Source organism: Elgaria multicarinata, chromosome 3 (assembly GCF_023053635.1).
Source record: "Elgaria multicarinata webbii isolate HBS135686 ecotype San Diego chromosome 3, rElgMul1.1.pri, whole genome shotgun sequence".
NCBI lineage: Eukaryota > Metazoa > Chordata > Lepidosauria > Squamata > Anguidae > Elgaria > Elgaria multicarinata.
This window is the reverse complement of record NC_086173.1, coordinates 153,583,643-153,607,877: the sequence shown is the minus strand read 5'-3', so window position 1 is coordinate 153,607,877 and position 24,235 is coordinate 153,583,643. Positions and strand designations below refer to the sequence as shown.

General features: G+C 43.8%; 1 protein-coding gene across 1 annotated transcript in view; it reads right to left on the bottom strand.

Annotated features, from left to right (window-relative positions):
* Window positions 1-6,715: 6,715 nt before the first annotated feature.
* Window positions 6,716-24,235, bottom strand: part of LOC134395571 (zinc finger protein RFP-like) — a 33,652-nt gene continuing 16,132 nt past the window's right edge. The window contains exons 4-6 of the mRNA XM_063121732.1: window positions 13,817-13,839; window positions 13,178-13,293; window positions 6,716-6,780 (exon numbers count right to left, since the gene is read on the bottom strand). Of these exons, the coding sequence (XP_062977802.1) occupies window positions 6,716-6,780; window positions 13,178-13,293; window positions 13,817-13,839 (204 nt within the window). The remainder of the gene's footprint in view (window positions 6,781-13,177; window positions 13,294-13,816; window positions 13,840-24,235) is intronic.

Genomic DNA, 24,235 nt, shown 5'->3' with positions numbered 1-24,235 from the left:
GGCAGAGCTGAGAGCCCTCCCCCCCCCATGTGTCTGTGTGTGTCCGGGGGGACTGGAGGGAGGCAGGAGAGCAGAGAATCCACCCTCCCTTGATGCGGCCTCTGTGAATGGGACAACTGAGACTTCCAGGGGGAAGGAGGAGTCTCCGTTCTTCTGAGCAGAGAGCAGCCAGCTGGTTCTGCCCTCCCTCTTCACAACAGATATCTGGGTTGGCAGCAGATATCTGTGAAAACCTAGTATCTCGTTCACTTTTGCAACAGTTAGAGGCATCAGCTTGGGAGCAAGATGCAAACATGCAAAGGAGCCCTTTCGCTTGCAAGTGTCCTGGCCTCCCCCTTCCTTTTTATACAATGCTAACATGAGACTTCTGTGATGACTGCACTTGTGCTAATTCTTGGGAGTTAGGGGAGACGGACTTCATTTCCAACTGAGACAGCTGGTTGTCATCTGCATATTGTGGTCTGTGATGTCCTCAGTATGTGGATGGCCCCCAGCTGAACCTCTCTTTTTCATCAAATACAGGTGAGGCAGTGCCTGGACACAGTAACACAAACTGAGACTCAATCCAAGCAAGATGGAAGTACTGTTAATCAGTGGTTCATCTTCCCAGCTGTTTGATGTTCACCTTTTTCTGGAGGGGTTTCCCCCCCCCCTAAAGAATTTGGGTTTTAGTTTGGGAGAGATCTTGGATCCAGAACTGTCCCTTGAGGCACGGGTGGACTTGGTGGCACAGATATCATCTTAGGCTGATATCCCAACGACACCCTTATCTGAGCATAGATAGCCCAGGTACAGTTCTCCATGCTCTGATCACCTCTCCTCTAGATTACTGCAATGTGTTATACGTGGGCCTGCTTTTGAAAATGGCCTTGGAACTTCACTCGGTCCAAAACAAGGCAGCGAAATTGTTCATGGGGACTGGCCAACGGGATCATATCATGCCAGTATTTTTCCAGCTGCCCTGGCTGACAGTCCATGTCAAAATGCTGGTATTAAGATTCCAAGCCCTAAAAAGCTTGGGGACAGGTTATCCGAAGGATTGCCTCCTATATGGAGCTGCCCAGATCCTCAGATCAGCTTCAATGGTCCTTCCCAGGAAGCCCCAGCCAAAGAAGTGAGAGAGGTGGATACCATGAAAAGAGCCATTTCAGCTGTGGCCCCCCAGTGGTGGAATGAGCTTCCTAAAGAGGTTCGCCTGGCACCTATGTTGTGCTCTTTCCTTTAAATTTCTTCATTGCTGCTAGGTTTTACTCTGATTGTACTTTTATACTGTAGTTTTAAGCTATTATATTTTATGTGGCATTTTATGCTGTATTTTGTGATTTTTAATTTTTGTGAACTGCCCAGAGAGTTTCAGCTATTTTGCTGTATAGAAATGTAATAAATAAATAAATAAATCATAAATAAATAAATTAGGGTTACCAGTCTGGAGTGTATGAGCTGTACCTCTATGTAGGCTCAACCTGTATGTTTGTAATTCTAATATTATTAAACAACATTAAGTTCCCAATGACCAGGCTCAAGGTTGGTCAGACTATCCAGTCTCTTGGAATATTGCTCTGTGAGACACTTCTGCCTGCTCAGATGTGCCCGGATGGGCAGAGCTCCACACGACGGGCAGCTTTGCTTTCTCACATGTCCTGACTGTAGAGAGCCTTCCCTAGGCACAGTCACGTGTATACATGGACCCATGTTGCAAAAGTTCATTTGAATGCCTGGAAAGTGTGGAAGGGAGGAGTCGATCACCCACTATCTGGGCCTTCATTGTTCGTATGGAGAGCCCAAACATCACTACAGGGCTGCTGATTACTCACAGTAACCCTATTTATAGTTCCAAAGGGTGCCGGACCGAACTATTTAATCGCAATGAAGTACAGCCAGTAAAATGTCTGACCGTTCCACTTCCCTCCTGTGAACGTGGTTCTCATTGAAAGTTTACCTCTCTTCAGATGTAGTCCAGGTAGCAAAGCATCTGGGGAAGGGAAATTATAGAAACTTTAACAGACATGCCATCGCTAAATCAAGTGGAAACCAATCTGGCAAAAGGGGGATCCTCTTTGTAAGTTTAAACTGTTTCCGAAAAACAACCCGATCCTACGCATGATTTTCGCAGCAACCTGATTCGTGCCAGCTTGCTCATTCAAGTCCCAAATTGCAGCTTTTCATTTTGTCAGTCTGAAGCCAGTAGGGGTGGATCATTAGGAAGGTTAACAAGTCACCACACAACCACACAACAGGCCACGTGTTTGGAGTCGCTTGTTAACCACCTCAACAGGATAAGAACAACATCGGGGCCTGCTCCTGTTGGGCTCTTCCCCCACCCCCACAGGGCAAACTGCCATCTTGGCCCTGTGGGGAAGAAGAAGGACCGAGGGGACAGGAGCAGGCAGAAGTAACATCGGGGCCTGCTCCTGTTGGACTCTCTCTCTCTCTCTCTCTCTCCCTCCCTCCCTCCTGGACTCTTTTTCCTTGTGTGTCATGTCTTTATTAGACTGTAAGCCTGAGGGCAGGGACTGTCTTTTTTGCTAAGTGTAAGCTGCTCCAAGAGCCTTTTTTGGCTAAGGAGCGGGGTATAAGTATGATAAATAAATAAATAATAAATAAGAGGCGCTTTGCCCGGCGCAAGTAATTACGCAACTGATGCCAGTGCTCAACAAGTCCAAGCCAGGTTTGCAGCTTGGGGGTGATTCTGAATCCATTGCTCCAAATGACACCTCAGATAGATGCGACAGCCAGGAGTACCTACTATCAGCTTCGGCTGATACGCCAGCTGCACCCCTTCATAAGAACCTAAGAAGTGCCCTGCTGGATCAGACCAAGGGTCCATCTAGTCCAGCACTCTGTTCCCACAGTGGCCAACCAGCCATTGGCAGGGATGAACAAGCAGGACATGGTGCAACAGCACCCTCCCTGTGCACACAGGCTTACTGCCTCGAATACTGGAGATAGCACACAACCACCAGGGCTAGAAGCCATTGATAGTTTTCACCTCCAAGAATTTATATAACCCCCTTTTAAAGCCATCCAAATTGGTGGCCATCACTAATCTTGTGGTAGTGAGTTCCATCTTAAACCAGTCCGTTGTTCCGTGGTCTGTTCTTACCGTTGCTACTTGTTCGTTATACAGATTCCTCAGGAGGCAGACCAGATGACTTGGTATCCCCATACCATCAAGAACTTGCCACAGTTTGTTATGATCCACACAGTCAAAGGCTTTAGAGTAGTCAATAAAACAGAAATAGATGTTTTTCTGGAACTCCCTGGCTTTCTCCATTATCCAGCGGATATTGGCAATTTGGTCTCTAGTTCCTCTGCCTTTTCTAAACCCAGCTTGTACATCCGGCAATTCTCGCTCCATGAATTGCTGGAGTCTACCTTGCAGGATCTTGAGCATTACCTTGCTGGCATGTGAAATAAGTGCCACTGTCCGATAGTTTGAACATTCTTTAGTGTTTCCCTTTTTTGGTATAGGGATATAAGTTGATTTTTTCCAGTCTGATGGCCATTCTTGTGTTTTCCAAATTTGCTGGCATATGGCATGCATCACCTTGACAGCATCATCTTGCAATATTTTAAACAGTTCAGCTGGGATACCATCGTCTCCTGCTGCCTTGTTATTGGCAATGCTTCTTAAGGCCCATTCAACCTCACTCTTCAGGATGTCTGGCTCTAACTCACTGACCACACCGTCTGAGCTATCCCCGATATTATTATCCTTCCTATGCAGATCTTCCGTATATTCTTGCCACCTTTTCTTGATCTCTTCTGTTTCTGTTAGGTCCTTGCCATCTTTGTTTTTGATCATACCCATTTTTGCCTGGAATTTACCTCCGATGTTTCTAATTTTCTGGAAGAGGTCTCTTGTCCTTCCTATTCTATTGTCTTCTTCCACTTCCACACATTGCTTGTTTAAAAATAATTCCTTATCTCTTCTGGCTAACCTCTGGAATTTTGCATTTAATTGGGCATATCTCCCCCTATCACTGTTGCCTTTTGCTTTCCTTCTTTCTTGGGCTACTTCCAGTGTCTCAGCAGACAGCCATCTTGCCTTCTTGGTTTTCTTTTTCTTTGGGACGTTTTTTGTTGCCACCTCTTGGACAATGTTGCGAACTTCTGTCCATAGTTCTTCCGGGACCCTATCTACTAAATCTAGTCCCTTAAATCTGTTCTTCACTTCCACTGCATATTCATTAGGAATATTAGTGAGCTCATATCTAACTGATCTGTGGGTCTTCCCTATTCTCTTTAGTTTGATTCTAAATTGTGCAATAAGAAGTTCGTGATCTGAACTACAGTCAGCTCCAGGTCTTGTTTGTGGTGGTGGAGAAAAATTCTGAGAGTGCCTTGGACTGCAAGAAGATCAAACCAGTCCATACTCCAGGAAAAAATGCCAGACTGCTCACTTGAGGGAATGGTATTAAAGGCAAAACTGAAGTACTTTGGCCACATAATGAGAAGACAGGATACCCTGGAGAAGAGGCTGATGCTAGGGAAAGTGGAAGGCAAAAGGAAGAGGGGCCGACCAAGGGCAAGATGGATGGTTGATATTCTGGAGGTGACAGACTTGACCTTGGGGGAGCTAGGGGTGGCGACAGCCGACAGAAAGCTCTGGCGTGGGCTGGTCCATGAAGTCACGAAGAGTCGGAAACGACTGAACGAATAATCAACAAGTGAGTTCCATAATTGAACTATGTGCTGTGTGAAGAAGTCCTTCCTTTTATTTGTCCTGGATCTTCCACCAGGTTCTACTATTTTGAGAGAGGGAGAAAATGTCTCCCTATCCCCATTCTCCACACCATGCATAATTTTGTACACCTCTATCATGTCTCCCCTTAGGCTCCTTTTTTCCAAGCTAAACAATACCAGTTGTAACCTTCCCTCAGAGGGGAGATGCTCCAGCCCCTTACTCATTTTAGTTGCCCTTTTCTGCACTTTTTCCAGCTCTATAATATCATTTTTTAGGTGAGGTGACCAGAACTGTACACAGTATTCTAAGTGTGGTCGCACCATAGATTTGTACAAGGGCAGTACGATACTGGCCGTCTCATTCTCAATTCCTTTTCTTATAATGCCTAACATGGAGTTTGCCTTCTTTACAGCAGCCGCACACGGGGTGGACATTTTCACCGAGCTGTCCCCCACAACGATCCCAAGATCTCTTTCTTGTTTGGTCACCGCCAGCTCAGATCCCATTAGGTTATACTTGAAGTTGGGTGGTTTTTTTTTTGCCCCACCCTGCATCACCTTACACTTGCTGACATTGAACCGCATCTGCCATTTGGATGCTCACTCTCCCAGCCTGGAGAGATCCCTTTGGAGCTCTTCACAATCCCTTTGTGTTTTAACAACCTTAAATAATTTGGTGTCATCGACAAACTTGGCCACTTCACTGCTCACTCCTAATTCCAGATCATTTATGAATAAGTTGAAAAGAATTGGTCCCAATCCCAATCCCTGTGGGACCCCACTATTTACTTCCTTCCATCGGCAGAATTGATCATTTATTCCGACTGTCTGTTTTCTGTTCTCTAATCAGTTACTGATCCATAAGAGGACCTCTCCTCTTATTCAATGACTGCTAAATTTGTTCAGGAGTCTTTGGTGGGGGACTTTATCAAAAACCTTTTGGAAGTCCAAGTAAACAATGTCCATTAATCACCCCTGTCTACATGTAAGGTGACAATATGACAGGAAAAAAATGGATTTGTCAGTATTTTTGGTAACAAATCCAGGAAGGGCAGGATTATGAAATTTGAAGAAAAATCCAGATTTTTCCCATCCTCCCCAGCCAAAGGGCAGCTCTACTTTAATGGGAATTAACAAAACTGCTTATATCTCTGTTATTTCTAAAGATAAAGAGATGAAAACTAGCATAATAGCTTTTATGTAGGGCTTTAGCCACACCAAATTTGAAGCAGATCCATTCATCTGTTGATTTTTAGGATTTTTTTTAAAATGAGGTTTTAAAATTATTATTTTGAAAAAATTATTGTTATTATTGTTATTTTTAAAGATAAAGAGATGAAACTTGGCAACATAATTGCTCTTAAGGAGGGCTTTAGCCATGCCAAGTTTGAAACAGATCTGTTCATCCATTGGTTTTTAGGATTTTTTTAAAGTTCATGGTTTTAAAATTATTGTTTTAAAATACTGCTGAAGTCATATCCTTCAAGCCATATCCTTCAGCTGTATCGCTGTAAGTCCAAACTGTTTCCAAATCGCAGCAAAATTCTATGCATGTTTTTCAGCAACCTGCTTCATGCCAAGTTGCTGATTCAAGCCCAGAAGTGCGGCTTTTCATTTCATTTCACCTGAAGCCAGTGAGGGTGGCCCGTTGGAAAGGTTATCAAGTCAACCCACAGCTGCACAACAGGCCAGGGGTTCGGAGGAGCTTCTTAACCACCCCAACAAGCCACCCTCACCAGATTCGAATGACATGAGAAGCATCGCCAAGCAAGAATACTTAAGTCCTGCCTCATCATCCTTTTCAAATTAAGGGTATTAAGAAGCAAGTAGAGGCTGTCCAGGATCAAGCCCTGATCTCTCATGGGGTAAATCCAGACGCCCCTTCCCTGCACAGCGAGAAAAACAAACCACAAACAGCAGGGCAGCAATGCAGATGTGGCCCCTTCCAGGAGCTGGCAGAGGGTGAAATGCAGCCCTGTCATCTCGCAAGAAGCCACTGAGCTTTCGGGAGATTGTGATCGTTGCAGCACTATTGATGGCAGGTCTGGGAGGGAGGCTGAGCAGGAGGAACGGGCTGCTCATTCCCCTCCATTTCTGAGCGCAAAGGAAGGACAAAATAAGAGGGTCAAATGAGGAGCAAAAAGCAAAACCAGGATAGAGGTCGTATTTATTTCACCTTTCTATGGCTGAAACAGCCCATATGTGCTACAGAGGCAGCCTTGTAAATCTTATATACTTGGAGCTCCAAAAAGCTTTTTAAAAACTCCTTCACCAAGTGCTCCTGTGTGTGCTTACTTGTCATTCAATTCATTTATTGTTCAAGTCCTGTTTAAAACAGGCCGAATCCAACCCATAGGGCACCACAAACCAGACCACACAGCCTCTTGGCTTTCCTCCAGGGGACTGAGCTTAGTCCTCAAGCCCCATCCTCTGGAGGAATCCCCTCGGAGGGCCTCCCCATAGCTGATCTCTGATCAAGGATAGGAGCAGGGATCAGCGATGGCCTGAGCAATGAGATTCCCCTGTGCTAGGTTGGGAGTGACCCCTCTTCTCCTCATGTGGAGCAGTCCCAAGGACCACCCCCTCTCATCCCCACCTCCATCTCCAATTTCAGATCAGAGATCACAGCAGGGATGAGAGGCAGCTAGCCTCACCCACACAGGCCTACCATCATCTGAGATTGGAGATAGCGGAGGAGGGGGGGACGAGTGGCAGCACTGATCTTCCCTGTGCAGGAGATTCTCAACACCCAAGAACCCCCCACATCATGTCAGAGGCATGGATGTGGATTGGCCTGGGTCTCTTTCTCCGCCAGGCGAGGAGCCACAGTTGCATACCTCCTTCCAGCATGAGGGGCGGCGGCAAAGGAATGGCATCTCATCATCTGCCCCATAGTGGGTGAGGTGGGGGGCAATCTGTCCGCCACCCCAAAATAGCTCTGCAGCCCAGATTTTAATAAAAGGAAAGAGAGGACTGAACAGACAGTTCTCACATTGGAGATAAGTGATGGGGACCCCGAAAGATGAATGAGGACCATTGGTATTTAATCCATGAATGAATAAGATGGTGTCAGTGTTAAGTATATGAAAAGAAATACTTGCTTAGTCATTAAAATTGTGTGTGTATGGCTATCTCAGGGTTAAACAGAGAAAGTATCTGTGGGCAATTACCTTGAGATAGAGGCTGTTCTGGGAACCTTGCCAAGATTCTAAGTTAGCCTCATCACAGCTGTATGTAATGTAGATAAGAATTGTGTAGATCTGTATATAGTTTCTCACTTGTGTAAAATGGAACTGATCACTGCTTACTGATCACTGCTCTATGATCACTGCTCTCTGTGTATGTCTCAGTGTGCTGATCTGAACTGATCTGATCTGAATTGAACTGCACAGAAGCCTGAAGGAAATAAACCAGTTCTGCTGTGTAAGACCTGCATGATGTGTGTTTGTTTCTGAGCACAAACAGAGTTCCAGAAGGAGAAAAGTTCTGGCACAATAACCCAACAAAGGTTATGGGCCCAGCCCAGTCCAGTCCAGGCAAGTCTACGCCAGCCTAACCCAGGCAGAAGAACCAGAACTTGGTGGGAACGGTGCAGTATCAGAACCAGAACCAGGAGTCTGCTAAAAAAAGAAAACTGTTGATGAAGGAAGACATCAAGCTAAAGCCAGTGCTGCAAAGTGAGGAAAAATCTCAGTCGGCTGACTCTGAGGAGGACTCTGAGCAGGAGGACGGTGAGATACCAATTCCTAAAGCAGAGGGAATGGCAGGAGCTAATATGTCTGGTTTGCATCAATTGTTAGAAAAGCTGAATGACTCTAACTATGCATTATGGTCTTACAAAATGCAAATGTATCTGATTCAGGCTGAACTGTGGTATGTAGTCACAGAGGATCCACCAGATAGAGCAGATCCACAGAATGCTAAATGGTTTAAGGACGATGCAAAAGCAATGGCAGTTATTGCATTAGCTGTGGAAGACTCTCAAATTTCCTTCATTCAGTTTTTGAATACATCAAAAGAGTGCTGGAATGCGCTACAAGCTGTATATCAAAGAGAAACAGCGGGCAGTAAAGTAATTCTAACCCGGAAACTGTATGGAATGAAGCTGAAACCAGGGGAGTCTATGTCAAACCATTTGAAAAGCATGAGAGAAATCTTCAATCAACTCAGGGCACGAGGGATGGAGTTTACAACTATACACCAAGTCTATGTGATTTTGTCAAGTCTTGATTCATCGTACGACGCGGTTGTCACCATGATGGAAAGTCAAGAGGAGAAAAATTTAACCCTCGAGTATGTAGCTGGAAAACTACTGGAAACCTATGAAAGAAGACAAGCTTCAAAACAACAGAGCCTTAAACATCCTGTGGCTGAATTTCAACAAAGCCATAAAACTTCTGATGTGGTGGCTGCATTAAAGGCAAGGAAATGCTTTAATTGTGGTTCCACGGAACATTTACGGCGGGATTGCAACAACAAGAAGAAAAAGCAGTCAACAGCAAAGTGGAGAGAAGAAAACAACATGAATGAAGCTGAATCAACAAAGAAGTGTCTTCTAGCAAGAGTCAAAGAGACAATGAATCCTTGGTTTTTGGACTCTGGGGCTTCAATAAGTATGGCAAAAGACAAACTTTCATTTGTAACCTTGGAAACTTCTACTTCAGAGCAAAAGTGTGTTACCCTTGCAAATGGAACAAAAATCCAGATTTGTGGTGTGGGTAATGTATATTTTGATTGTCTGGGAGTTGAACTACAAAGTGTTTTATATGTACCAGAATTGGAAACAAACCTTCTAAGTGTGTTTCAGTTAACAGAAATGGGGTATGAGGTTTGTTTTACTGAAGAAAATTGTACTATAAAACAGGGAAACAAGGTGTGTGTGCAGGGAATAATGAAAGAATCTTTGTATGTGATTAATACTTGTACAGAAAATGAAGTTGTAGCCAGCAAAGTCACAACAAAAACAATAGCCAATTGCAAACCACACCAAGAGTGTATCCATTTAACTCATAAAAGGTTTGGTCACGCTAACTATAAAACAATTTCTAAGATTCCAGAATTGTGTGAAGGGGTGAAAATCAAACCATGTTCTAACTATGTAGAATGTAATGTATGCAGTGAAACCAAGTGTCATAAGTCAAACATTCCAAAACATAGTGAGAGAACAACAAAAAGAATTTTTGAATTAATTCATGCAGATCTTGCAGGTCCTTTTGAGACAAGTCAAGGAGGAAACAGATTTTTCTTGTCTATTGTTGATGATTACAGTAGATTTGGATTTGTGTATGTGTTAAAACAGAAGAGTGAAACTTTTGGAAAGTTTAAAGCCTTTGTTAAGTGGAGTAAAAATAGATTTAAAGAACCTATAGCTAATCTAAGAACGGACCGGGGAGGTGAATTTCTTAGCAACCAATTTAAAAAATTCCTCAGTGATGAGGGTATACAACATGACCTTACTGCTCCATATTCACCATTTCAAAATGGAGTTGCAGAAAGGAAAAACAGAACCTTGCAGAACATGTTAAGAGCTCTATTGAAAGAGTCAGGATTGTCTAACCTGTTCTGGGCAGAAGCTTTGTCCACCTCAAATTATTTGTTAAACAGGCTTTACCACTCTGTACATGAAAAAACTCCATATGAAATGTTTTACAAAAGAAAACCTAGAGTGTCACATATAAGAGTTTTTGGAAGTAAATGTTTTGCTCATATTCAGAAAGAAAACAGACCAGGAAAGCTAGCTCAAAGAGGTTTGGAATGTAAACTGTTGGGATATGATACACAAACAAAAGGCTATCGTTTGTGGTCTCCATATCACAAAAGTGTAATTGTGAGCAGAGATGTAGTTTTTCATGAACAAATGCAGGAAACAAAACAGTATGTAAGTTTGCCTGTAGAACAGAAAGCTGTAGAAACAGAAGAAATTCCTGAACAATCTCAGCAAGAGAGGGAGGGGGAAGAAACTGTGGAGGAGGAAACTATGCCTGTAACTATGCCAAGACGATCAGAAAGGGAACGCAAAGCTCCAATTCGTTATTCAGATGAATACCAAAGCAAACAGGTTTCTCATAGAGCTTTACTAATAGCCTATGAACCTACTTCATTTGAGGAAATTCAGGAAATGGAACCTACAGAAGCTCAGGGCTGGCATGAAGCAATGTCAGAGGAAATCAGAGCAATGGAAAAAAATGAAACGTGGGAGCTAGTACCTTTACCTGAAGGTCGTAAAGCCATTACCTGTAAATGGGTATTCAAAGTAAAACAAAATGAGAAAGGACAGGTGGAACGTTACAGAGCAAGATTGGTAGCAAGAGGATTTGCTCAAAAATATCTAATAGATTTTGAAGAAGTTTATGCACCTACAACAAAATACTCAAGTGTAAAACTTTTGTTAAAAATTGCAGCAGAAAAACAATTGAATGTATTTCATTTTGACATCAAAACAGCTTTCTTATATGGAGATTTAACTGAGGAAATTTACATGACTCAACCAAAAGGTTTTGTTAAAAATCCAGGGTTAGTTTGTAAATTGAAAAAATCCATATATGGTTTGAGGCAAGCAGCAAGGTGTTGGAATAAGAAACTGGACAATGTATTGATCAAAATGGGTTTTAAACAAAGCAAAGCTGATCATTGTTTGTACACAAAACAGGATGGTTCAAATGTAGTGTATTTGCTGATTTATGTAGATGATTTGTTACTGGTTTTTAATGAAGAAGAACAGAAAAACACATTTGTAAACCAGCTGCAAAGACATTTTGAGTTAAAAGACCTTGGTTCAGTGAAAAGTTATTTGGGAATGCAAATTTCAAAAGATTCTAACACAGGGTCATTTCTGATTGAACAAAGTGGCAAAATTAAAAAATTGCTGGAAGAACACAGCATGGAGAATTGTAAAATTGTTGCCACTCCTATGGTCACTGATTTTCAAAATCAGACAGACAGTACTGAAATGGAAGACATACAGAAATATCAGAGTGTGATTGGAAGTTTACTTTATCTAGCAAACCTAAGTAGACCAGATATTACATTTGCTGTAAATCTTTTAAGCAGAAAAATGACAAAACCTTCTGTAACTGATTGGACAGCTGTAAAACGTGTATTGAGATATCTAAAAGGTACAATCAATCACAAATTGGAAATATCTACACACAAAGATGGAAATTTCTGTGTTTATGCAGATGCTGACTGGGCTAACGCAATTGACAGAAAGTCTACCAGTGGAGCAGCATTCTTTTACAATCGATCTTTGATTGATTGGTATACAAGAAAACAAAATTGTGTAGCAACCTCTAGTGCAGAAGCAGAATATATCAGTTTATCTCTGGCTTGTAATGAGATTGAGTGGTATAAACAATTATTTGCTGATCTAAGGTTGGAAATTGAGACACCAGTAACCATATTTGAGGATAATCAGGCATGTATTAGTATGGCTACATCTGAAAAGTGTAAACCAAGAACTAAACATGTGGATGTTCGTTATTCTCATGTGAAAGATATAATTCAGAAGGGCTGGATTAAGCTTGAATATTGTCCATCTGAAATGATGTTGGCTGATTTATTCACAAAACCAGTATCAATGGTAAAACACAAAGAGATGCTTTTAAAGCTGGGTCTCAGATTGTAACACAATTTAAACAACATGCGCAAGAGGAGGACTGTTAAGTATATGAAAAGAAATACTTGCTTAGTCATTAAAATTGTGTGTGTATGGCTATCTCAGGGTTAAACAGAGAAAGTATCTGTGGGCAATTACCTTGAGATAGAGGCTGTTCTGGGAACCTTGCCAAGATTCTAAGTTAGCCTCATCACAGCTGTATGTAATGTAGATAAGAATTGTGTAGATCTGTATATAGTTTCTCACTTGTGTAAAATGGAACTGATCACTGCTTACTGATCACTGCTCTATGATCACTGCTCTCTGTGTATGTCTCAGTGTGCTGATCTGAACTGATCTGATCTGAATTGAACTGCACAGAAGCCTGAAGGAAATAAACCAGTTCTGCTGTGTAAGACCTGCATGATGTGTGTTTGTTTCTGAGCACAAACAGAGTTCCAGAAGGAGAAAAGTTCTGGCACAATAACCCAACAGTCAGGGGCGAGCAGCATAGAAGGAGAGGAATAAATGGACTAAACTCCCAATCGAGGTCAGCAGTGGGGTCCCCAAAGGGAACTCATTACTTATCTCTTCCCTGAGGTTGAGATTCATGAGTGACTGAAATGGAGCCAACAGTAAGCAGGGAGGTTGCCAAGTTTGTAGATGATACCAACTTATTCTGGATGGTGGAAGCCCAAAGCAGAACTTAAGAACCTCCCAAAAAAACTTCTCCATTTTATGGGCAACAAAATGCACACAAGGTTTCCCTTGAGGAAAACAAAATGGTGGCCGTTATGCCAAAATGGAAGACTGCTGTTTACTCCTGCTACTACCACTTGTAGCAAGATAAAGTAAATTAATGCCCAGCACTGCATCCCTGCAGCTGTGCTTCCTTACCTTTGAATTGCTTCATGACTCCCTCAAGAAAGGGATTTATTTCATGGAAGTCCCAGATCTTCTCCTTCAGCTCTGGAGGGAAAGCTACTGGATTCTCAAATATCTCCTTCTCACTCCTGTTGGAGAAAAAAACAAGAGTAACCCACCACCCATCCAATCCAGGATTCCCAAATGGATCAAAAAGAAACTGCAGAAAACCTAGAGCAGGGGTGGGCAACTTTTGTTGGGGAGGGGGGCGTGAGGCCACATTGGCCCATACAGAACCCTTCGACAGCCCCACAAATGAATATGACTGGGGGTAAGTGGGGCAGAAGGGGTGTTTCAGTTTGCGTATGGTTAGGAGTAGTGGTCTGTGCTTTGCCTGCGTTTTGGGAGTGGCCTGTGAGTTTTGCCTGAATTGGCGTTTGGGGGGATGTTTGGCCTGTGGGTTTTTTGTACGTGTGTTTTGGGGTAGATGTGTGTTTTTAGACAGGGAACAGCCATCAGCCATGTGCACTCAAGGGGAGGAAGAATGAGAGCGCTTGTCCCTTTTTTTATCTGTGAGATGTGGGAGACCTACGTCCTCTGCCCAGGAACATGGAGAGAGCCACATTCTTCCCATGCGGTCCAGACCCTTGGAAATGAGTGGGATCCACTTACCTCCGCAAGGTGCTTCTCACGTCCTGCAGGGAAGGAGAGAGAGAAGAGGGAACTCAGGGCCTGCCAGTCACCAATCTCTGGTACCCTGGTCCCTCTCATGCTCAAGTGCTGATGCTTCCACATAGCACCCTCCGCTCAAGGACTATGAGGAATGGTAAAACATCTACAGCATGCCACCATGGGAAAAGTGGGGTTAAAGAGGCCTCCATTTCTATACAAGGATAAATGCCCCCCGCCCCCCAGTCCCTTGGATGCTCTTGTATGGAACAGCTCTGGTTGTCAGTGCTGTTACTAAGTTTGTCCCTCTCAAAATGTGCACAAATTTGTGTGTATTCTCAGGACAGGCATTCGTTTTTAAAGTACCTTAAAGGGAACCTAATGACTCTCACACACAAATAATGTGGAATTTCACAAACTCACAAGAATTTCAGGTATATGATCATTGACTGAGGATATTATTATTATTATTATTATTATTATTATTATTATCATTATTATTATTATAATAATAATATCCCACCTTTTTCTCAGTACTGGGACTCAAGGTGGTTTACATGATTAAAACATATAAATATAAATTTACAAACGTTAAAATAGAATTAAACCTATAATAAAATTAAAATCATTTTAAAGTTTTTCAAAACAGTAACAGATGAAAACGGGGGGAGGGGGGGAGGGATCCAATACATTAACAGAAGTCCAGTGTAGTTCCAAAAGCCTGCTGAAACAAAAAAGCTTTTGCCTGCCTTCGAAAGTGTAGCACAGAGGGAGCCAGTCTAGCTTCCTGGGGAAGGGAGTTCCAGAGCCTTGGAGCAGCCACCAAGAAGGCCCTCTCCTGCATACCCAGTTAATGATTCTGTACTTCATACGCATGCAAAATCAAAACAATGTGTTACGTAAAAAGGAGCACTTAACACTACTAGGAGTGTGTTAGAAATATGGCAGGTTCTTGTCCCTGACCTTAGGTACAAAAGACGAGCGTAGAAAAAGCACTGCAGAGGACACCACGTATCAGTATACTGAGGTGCGACTCGAACCGGGTCGGACCCTGATCGGAGCTTGCACACCACTTTTATTCACATAGGGTCAGCTGACAATGGAAAAAGGGGAGTGGAATGAAGGGGGTGGGATGCACAAAGAAAAAGGGGAGTGGAATACATTTACACAACCTGTGTGAGAGGAGTGGGCTACATTTACACAACCTGTGTGAGAGGAGTGGGATACAGAGTGGAATACATTTACACAACCTGTGTGAGAGGAGTGGGCTAAACAGGATACCTTTACCTAATCCCATCCCCCTTCCCTGCCATTCCACATCTCTCTGGAATGTGTGAGTCAGCTACTTCCTCTAGCAGGGTCTACAGAGAAAACACAAAGGGCAACTTAGAGTTCAATTAACCCCTTCATTTCTTACAATCCCCCCTTTGAGACTCACTTCCTCTTTAAAATGATGTGAAGTCTCACTTATTTCTTCTACTCTCACGGGGTATCACGGGGTATTTTCTTCTCGAGTCTCGATCTTGCTGGCTTAGGGCCATGTAGGTAACTCTTATTTGCTTTTGAGTGACTGACTCAGACACATTACGAATCAAAACAGTAAGGCAGGGAATACAACATGGCAATGAAAGAAACAGTAATGACACCATAAGCACTATGGGAACTAGACTGCGAAGCCATCTAATATCAGGCAACCATGACCATAACTAAGAAAAGATAGAATCACTTCTCTCATTCTTCTAAGGGCCTTCTTGAATCAGCGTTTCCATATGATGGATAGTGCGGTCAATACTTGGTGCATAATCAGAAATATACATACAACAATGGGACTTGATCAAAACACACACACTTCTTTTCGCGGCTAAAATAAAATCGAGGGCTTGGCGATTTTGTAAGGCCACATTCTTAATTTCACTTTGTTCTTTGGCCAACATCTTAACACTAGAAGTTGTATCATTGAACAAACTCTCCGTCCAATTGGATAATAGGTGTAAGTCTCTATAATTAAAGGCAACTCCCACTCCTGGAATTATTCTTCTAGCAACCTCCGTCCCTCAATTAAATCTTAAGGGAGAGTTAACTTCCCTTCGATTACGAAGCCTTCTTTTGATTGTGACCTATGATGAATAATTAAAGGGGATAGCATGCACTACCAATCTTTTACTCCCCCCCTTCCCGGTGGAACATGCGGACACATCCAACAATCAGATACATTTAGGGTTTTTGACAATTGCTTAATATCCTGAAAATATGCATTTTTCTCTCATAGATGTTTTTCTTCATATTCAAGAGCATATACCTGGGAAGGAATGGTAAGGAACAACACAATTTTTGCCCACATTCTCATGATTTCGCAATTGCAAACCCCAATAGATTTTCTTGTGTGCTACTGTTCATAGGTACAGATTTTAAGCTTAGCCTTCCCAAGGTGCTTTGACGTGTATGTCTTTTCCTTGCTGGCTTCTTGTGTGGGACCTCTGTCAGCTTCCGGTACTGTGGCAGAGGGACCTACGTTGGTGTCCTCAGGGATGTATGGCTTTAACTTACAACAATGTGTCTATTTAGCCGATCCTAGCAATTTTACACAGGCATGCGTCACCAGTCCAACCACATATGGCCCTTCCCAAGACTCCCCCAAAGTCACTTTATTCCACTTGTTCAGCCACACTCGGTCTCCTGGCTTGTATTGATGCAAGGGGGCGTCCAAGGGAAGTGTCTGGGTCGTCACTGCATATTCTCGAAGCTGTAAGAGATATAACTGAAGGCCAGTTAAATGTTCTCGTAATTGGCTGTCTCCTATCTCCCATGTAACTCCAAATGAATGTGGCCGGGGAATGGGGGGTGGAAATCCAAAAAGCATCTCAAAGGGAGACACCCCCAACCCCTTTCTGGGCATGATTCGAGCTTTTGTCAGGGCTATTGGTAACGCCTCTACCCAAGACATCTGAAGTTCTATTTGTAATTTTTGCAACGTGCTCTTCAGAGTCCTATTCATTCTCTCAACCTGCCCTGAGGCCTGAGGCCTCCAGGGTGCATGCTGCTTCCACTCAATTTGCAAAGCTTGTGCAAAAGCCTGTGTTACTTTTGAAGTAAAATGAGACCTTAAGTCCCTCTCTAAACATTCAGGTACTCTATACCTGGGGACAATCTCATTGTAGTTTAACAACTACAATGCGAGCTGTACAGTTTTTACAAGGAAACGCTTCTACCCACCCCGTAAGCTGGCAAACAATAACCATAAGATATTTATATCCCTTGGAGGGCGGGAGCTCAGCAAAATCAATTTGCACTCGTTGGAAAGGGTAATATGCAAGCGGCCGACCACTTGGTGGAACTTCTTTTGCAGAAGGTCCAGCCTTCTGACATACTTGACAACTCTGGGTGACCCGCTTCGCTGCCATGGTGATCCCTGGGCAAAACATTTGCCTTTTAATATATTCAATCAGGGCTGTCATTCCCGGGTGCCCCAACTGGGCATGAATCATTACAGCAAGGGGGTGTACTAAGGCCTCTGGGATACAAATTCTTCTATCTGGGAGGTCCGTCACGGTCAGCTCTTTTTCTAGCGGCCTTTTGCGCTGCCTCATCTGCTAGCTGGTTTCCTCTTCGAAGGTATGGATCAGTGCTCTTCTCGTGTGCCCGCACATGCATTATGGAGACTTTTTCTGGAAGCTTGACAGCCAAAAGCAGTTGTTCTAGCAAACTCTGGTGTTGTACAGGCTGTCCATTTGAAGACACAAACCCCCGAGTGGATCAAAGTCTAGCATGGGTGTGGCAAACCCCAAATGCATACAAACTGTCTGTATAAATGTTCACTTCTTGCCCCTTTCCAAGTTCAAGGGCTCTCATTAATGCCACTAACTCAGCTGCTTGAGCTGAATATTTACTGGGCAATTTCTCCAGGTACTTTTGAGCGGGTTTAATCATGATTACAGCACATCCGGTATATCTCTGTCCATCTTTAACAAAGCTGGATCCATCTACAAACATCTCAAGGTCTGGCTTCACAATTCACCTGGTCCCTTCTTCTGCCCCTCTCCTTCCTTCTAAAATGCTGCTATCATCTTCACAGTTCTCTTTTCTTTCGCCCTTTCTTCTTCTTCATCTCTTCTCTCAAACACCCCCCTTGCTATCTCTAGTAAGGCCAGCAGGGGCAATCTCAGAGCTCCCGGAGTCTTTTGGAGCTTTCTCCAAATATCTGGGGCAGCCTGCCCGATAAATTGCATAGTCATTAAATGCAAATTCTCTGGTAGGCTCATATCAAGGTCCGTATATTCCTCGAACCCTGTCTTCAGCCTTTCCAAAAAGGCAGCTGGAGTCTCATTCTTCTGCTGCCTGATATCAAGGGCCTTACTGAGATTCAGGGCTTTCCTGGCTGACTTTCGCATTCCTTATAGTAGCAGAGAAAAATATCTCTGGTGCCTTTCTCTTCTTGCATCACTATTCACGTCCCAACCAGGGTCCTGTGTAGGGAGGGCAGCTGTAATTTCATTTTCAGTGGCCCCAGGCTTCCCGGACAGAAACTGCACTCTTGCTCTTGCCAATATCGTGGACTTAATCTCCGGCAGGCAAGAATTAAGGAGCGTTTGGGAGTCATGCCATGTGGGGCAGTGGGTACTAGCGAGAGATTCACTCTCCTGACGCAGATGCCATGGGGGCCGTGGGCATGGTATATGGAGGAGGCACAAGATCATCATCTTCTTGCTGAAACACTTCCTTTTTTTTTTTTTTTTTTACAGAATGTTTCAATGATTCTTCTTGAGGTTTTATTCTACGGATCACCATGACAGGGTTTCAGGCAAACACCCATTTGGGTGGTAGCTTAGAGGTGACCACAGTCTGCCAAGGAATCGATATAGGGAAATTGATCTAGTCTCCCTGCGTCTGTCACTATAACATGAACAGCGCTAACAAGTGCCGGGGAGAAAGAACCCCCTTTTGGCCAAGAAGGACAGAGAACAGGCCATTCTTTTTCACATAAGTGCTGCAACCTATCCCTCTTCATCTTAACACCATAATCACCACAAAAAGCCTTAAAATTCTTTAAACAACATCCTAGGGGCGTTGCCCCTCCTGAACGGGACTGTGCACCACCCATCGTGACGGGGTCCTAGGGTCTGCTCCCAAACACTCTTGCCAATCGCTTTGCTCCTCGCCGGCCCTGATCCGCCTTTCAGCTTGCAATCAGAGAACCGCGGCTAAGAGCTCCACACTCGCTCGGACCGTCAGACCCTGCTCGGAAGGTCTCCTTAGTGTCCTTCAATCAACTCCACACAAACAGACCCTGCCCTCCCTCTATGTGTCTGGCGTTTCACAGATCACACTCACCTTCCGTTCTCTCGGTGCACTCCTTCCGTTCTCTCGGCCGACCCTTTAGGCGCGTCTGCAGTGGCTCGAGCCTAGCCCGTCTCCGACCAGCGGGTTCTACGGAGCTCCAAAGCGCGGTCCCACGTTGGAGAGACAGCTGAACTCAGCCGGTCGCGACTTCTCTTCCACCGTGCCTTCGCAGCTTTGGACTACCGCAGCCCACTCAGGGACGGATCCGAGTCACGGCACCAGAAATTGTTAGAAATATGGCAGGTTCTTGTCCCTGACCTTAGGTACAAAAGACGAGCGTAGAAAAAGCACTGCAGAGGACACCACGTATCAGTATACTGAGGTGCGACTCGAACCGGGTCGGACCCTGATCGGAGCTTGCACACCACTTTTATTCACATAGGGTCAGCTGACAATGGAAAAAGGGGAGTGGAATGAAGGGGGTGGGATGCACAAAGAAAAAGGGGAGTGGAATACATTTACACAACCTGTGTGAGAGGAGTGGGATACAGAGTGGAATACATTTACACAACCTGTGTGAGAGGAGTGGGATACAGAGTGGAATACATTTACACAACCTGTGTGAGAGGAGTGGGCTAAACAGGATACCTTTACCTAATCCCATCCCCCTTCCCTGCCATTCCACATCTCTCTGGAATGTGTGAGTCAGCTACTTCCTCTAGCAGGGTCTACAGAAAACACAAAGGGCAGCTTAGAGTTCAATTAACCCCTTCATTTCTTACAGAGTGGAAAAGAAAAGGGTGGAGTGAACTTTCCAGATTTTGTGGGGGAGAAAGGTACCAAGGGGGTTTCTCCTAGCGCAGACCCTGAGACATGGGGCTTTTCTTAACAAGTGACTTATAGCTTGCTCACGACTGGCCTCTGACGGAAGTTCACAGGTCCTTTTGATGACATCTTCCATGCCATTCCCCAGTTATTGCATTAAAAGAAAAACCCTGGATATCCTGACTCTTCTAATATATCTGAAATTTCCCACCATGTGAAGTTGCACTACAAAGCCTCCACTAGAGGGCGGTGTCCCCATCATTACTACGGCCGTTTCTACACCAGGGAGAAAACCTGGGCTGGTCACCTGGGGGCAAGGAAGGACGAGCACGATTCTTCCCACAGACTCGGGATGATCCCGAGACCATGTGGGCGCTCATTCCGGCTTCTTCCCCCCCTCCCTATGAGTAGCAGTAGAGGGAAGGAGTCGGGCTGGGAGGAATCAGGGGTGGGCATGAGAGTGCTCCAGCTCCTTGCCCCCTTTTTTAAAACAAATGCCCACAGCAACTCGCAGGAGGCCTTTATTTATTTATTTATTTATTTAGAATATTTATATACTGCTCCTCATTGAAAAATTTTCGGAGCGGTGTACAAGATAAAATGAGAATAAAACCAGAATAAAACCTAATGACTCTCACACACAAATAATGTGGAATTTCACAAACTCACAAGAATTTCAGGTATATGATCATTGACTGAGGATATTATTATTATTATTATTATTATTATTATTATTATTATCATTATTATTATTATAATAATAATATCCCACCTTTTTCTCAGTACTGGGACTCAAGGTGGTTTACATGATTAAAACATATAAATATAAATTTACAAACGTTAAAATAGAATTAAACCTATAATAAAATTAAAATCATTTTAAAGTTTTTCAAAACAGTAACAGATGAAAACGGGGGGAGGGGGGGAGGGATCCAATACATTAACAGAAGTCCAGTGTAGTTCCAAAAGCCTGCTGAAACAAAAAAGCTTTTGCCTGCCTTCGAAAGTGTAGCACAGAGGGAGCCAGTCTAGCTTCCTGGGGAAGGGAGTTCCAGAGCCTTGGAGCAGCCACCAAGAAGGCCCTCTCCTGCATACCCAGTTAATGATTCTGTACTTCATACGCATGCAAAATCAAAACAATGTGTTACGTAAAAAGGAGCACTTAACACTACTAGGAGTGTGTTAGAAATATGGCAGGTTCTTGTCCCTGACCTTAGGTACAAAAGACGAGCGTAGAAAAAGCACTGCAGAGGACACCACGTATCAGTATACTGAGGTGCGACTCGAACCGGGTCGGACCCTGATCGGAGCTTGCACACCACTTTTATTCACATAGGGTCAGCTGACAATGGAAAAAGGGGAGTGGAATGAAGGGGGTGGGATGCACAAAGAAAAAGGGGAGTGGAATACATTTACACAACCTGTGTGAGAGGAGTGGGCTACATTTACACAACCTGTGTGAGAGGAGTGGGATACAGAGTGGAATACATTTACACAACCTGTGTGAGAGGAGTGGGCTAAACAGGATACCTTTACCTAATCCCATCCCCCTTCCCTGCCATTCCACATCTCTCTGGAATGTGTGAGTCAGCTACTTCCTCTAGCAGGGTCTACAGAGAAAACACAAAGGGCAACTTAGAGTTCAATTAACCCCTTCATTTCTTACAATCCCCCCTTTGAGACTCACTTCCTCTTTAAAATGATGTGAAGTCTCACTTATTTCTTCTACTCTCACGGGGTATCACGGGGTATTTTCTTCTCGAGTCTCGATCTTGCTGGCTTAGGGCCATGTAGGTAACTCTTATTTGCTTTTGAGTGACTGACTCAGACACATTACGAATCAAAACAGTAAGGCAGGGAATACAACATGGCAATGAAAGAAACAGTAATGACACCATAAGCACTATGGGAACTAGACTGCGAAGCCATCTAATATCAGGCAACCATGACCATAACTAAGAAAAGATAGAATCACTTCTCTCATTCTTCTAAGGGCCTTCTTGAATCAGCGTTTCCATATGATGGATAGTGCGGTCAATACTTGGTGCATAATCAGAAATATACATACAACAATGGGACTTGATCAAAACACACACACTTCTTTTCGCGGCTAAAATAAAATCGAGGGCTTGGCGATTTTGTAAGGCCACATTCTTAATTTCACTTTGTTCTTTGGCCAACATCTTAACACTAGAAGTTGTATCATTGAACAAACTCTCCGTCCAATTGGATAATAGGTGTAAGTCTCTATAATTAAAGGCAACTCCCACTCCTGGAATTATTCTTCTAGCAACCTCCGTCCCTCAATTAAATCTTAAGGGAGAGTTAACTTCCCTTCGATTACGAAGCCTTCTTTTGATTGTGACCTATGATGAATAATTAAAGGGGATAGCATGCACTACCAATCTTTTACTCCCCCCCTTCCCGGTGGAACATGCGGACACATCCAACAATCAGATACATTTAGGGTTTTTGACAATTGCTTAATATCCTGAAAATATGCATTTTTCTCTCATAGATGTTTTTCTTCATATTCAAGAGCATATACCTGGGAAGGAATGGTAAGGAACAACACAATTTTTGCCCACATTCTCATGATTTCGCAATTGCAAACCCCAATAGATTTTCTTGTGTGCTACTGTTCATAGGTACAGATTTTAAGCTTAGCCTTCCCAAGGTGCTTTGACGTGTATGTCTTTTCCTTGCTGGCTTCTTGTGTGGGACCTCTGTCAGCTTCCGGTACTGTGGCAGAGGGACCTACGTTGGTGTCCTCAGGGATGTATGGCTTTAACTTACAACAATGTGTCTATTTAGCCGATCCTAGCAATTTTACACAGGCATGCGTCACCAGTCCAACCACATATGGCCCTTCCCAAGACTCCCCCAAAGTCACTTTATTCCACTTGTTCAGCCACACTCGGTCTCCTGGCTTGTATTGATGCAAGGGGGCGTCCAAGGGAAGTGTCTGGGTCGTCACTGCATATTCTCGAAGCTGTAAGAGATATAACTGAAGGCCAGTTAAATGTTCTCGTAATTGGCTGTCTCCTATCTCCCATGTAACTCCAAATGAATGTGGCCGGGGAATGGGGGGTGGAAATCCAAAAAGCATCTCAAAGGGAGACACCCCCAACCCCTTTCTGGGCATGATTCGAGCTTTTGTCAGGGCTATTGGTAACGCCTCTACCCAAGACATCTGAAGTTCTATTTGTAATTTTTGCAACGTGCTCTTCAGAGTCCTATTCATTCTCTCAACCTGCCCTGAGGCCTGAGGCCTCCAGGGTGCATGCTGCTTCCACTCAATTTGCAAAGCTTGTGCAAAAGCCTGTGTTACTTTTGAAGTAAAATGAGACCTTAAGTCCCTCTCTAAACATTCAGGTACTCTATACCTGGGGACAATCTCATTGTAGTTTAACAACTACAATGCGAGCTGTACAGTTTTTACAAGGAAACGCTTCTACCCACCCCGTAAGCTGGCAAACAATAACCATAAGATATTTATATCCCTTGGAGGGCGGGAGCTCAGCAAAATCAATTTGCACTCGTTGGAAAGGGTAATATGCAAGCGGCCGACCACTTGGTGGAACTTCTTTTGCAGAAGGTCCAGCCTTCTGACATACTTGACAACTCTGGGTGACCCGCTTCGCTGCCATGGTGATCCCTGGGCAAAACATTTGCCTTTTAATATATTCAATCAGGGCTGTCATTCCCGGGTGCCCCAACTGGGCATGAATCATTACAGCAAGGGGGTGTACTAAGGCCTCTGGGATACAAATTCTTCTATCTGGGAGGTCCGTCACGGTCAGCTCTTTTTCTAGCGGCCTTTTGCGCTGCCTCATCTGCTAGCTGGTTTCCTCTTCGAAGGTATGGATCAGTGCTCTTCTCGTGTGCCCGCACATGCATTATGGAGACTTTTTCTGGAAGCTTGACAGCCAAAAGCAGTTGTTCTAGCAAACTCTGGTGTTGTACAGGCTGTCCATTTGAAGACACAAACCCCCGAGTGGATCAAAGTCTAGCATGGGTGTGGCAAACCCCAAATGCATACAAACTGTCTGTATAAATGTTCACTTCTTGCCCCTTTCCAAGTTCAAGGGCTCTCATTAATGCCACTAACTCAGCTGCTTGAGCTGAATATTTACTGGGCAATTTCTCCAGGTACTTTTGAGCGGGTTTAATCATGATTACAGCACATCCGGTATATCTCTGTCCATCTTTAACAAAGCTGGATCCATCTACAAACATCTCAAGGTCTGGCTTCACAATTCACCTGGTCCCTTCTTCTGCCCCTCTCCTTCCTTCTAAAATGCTGCTATCATCTTCACA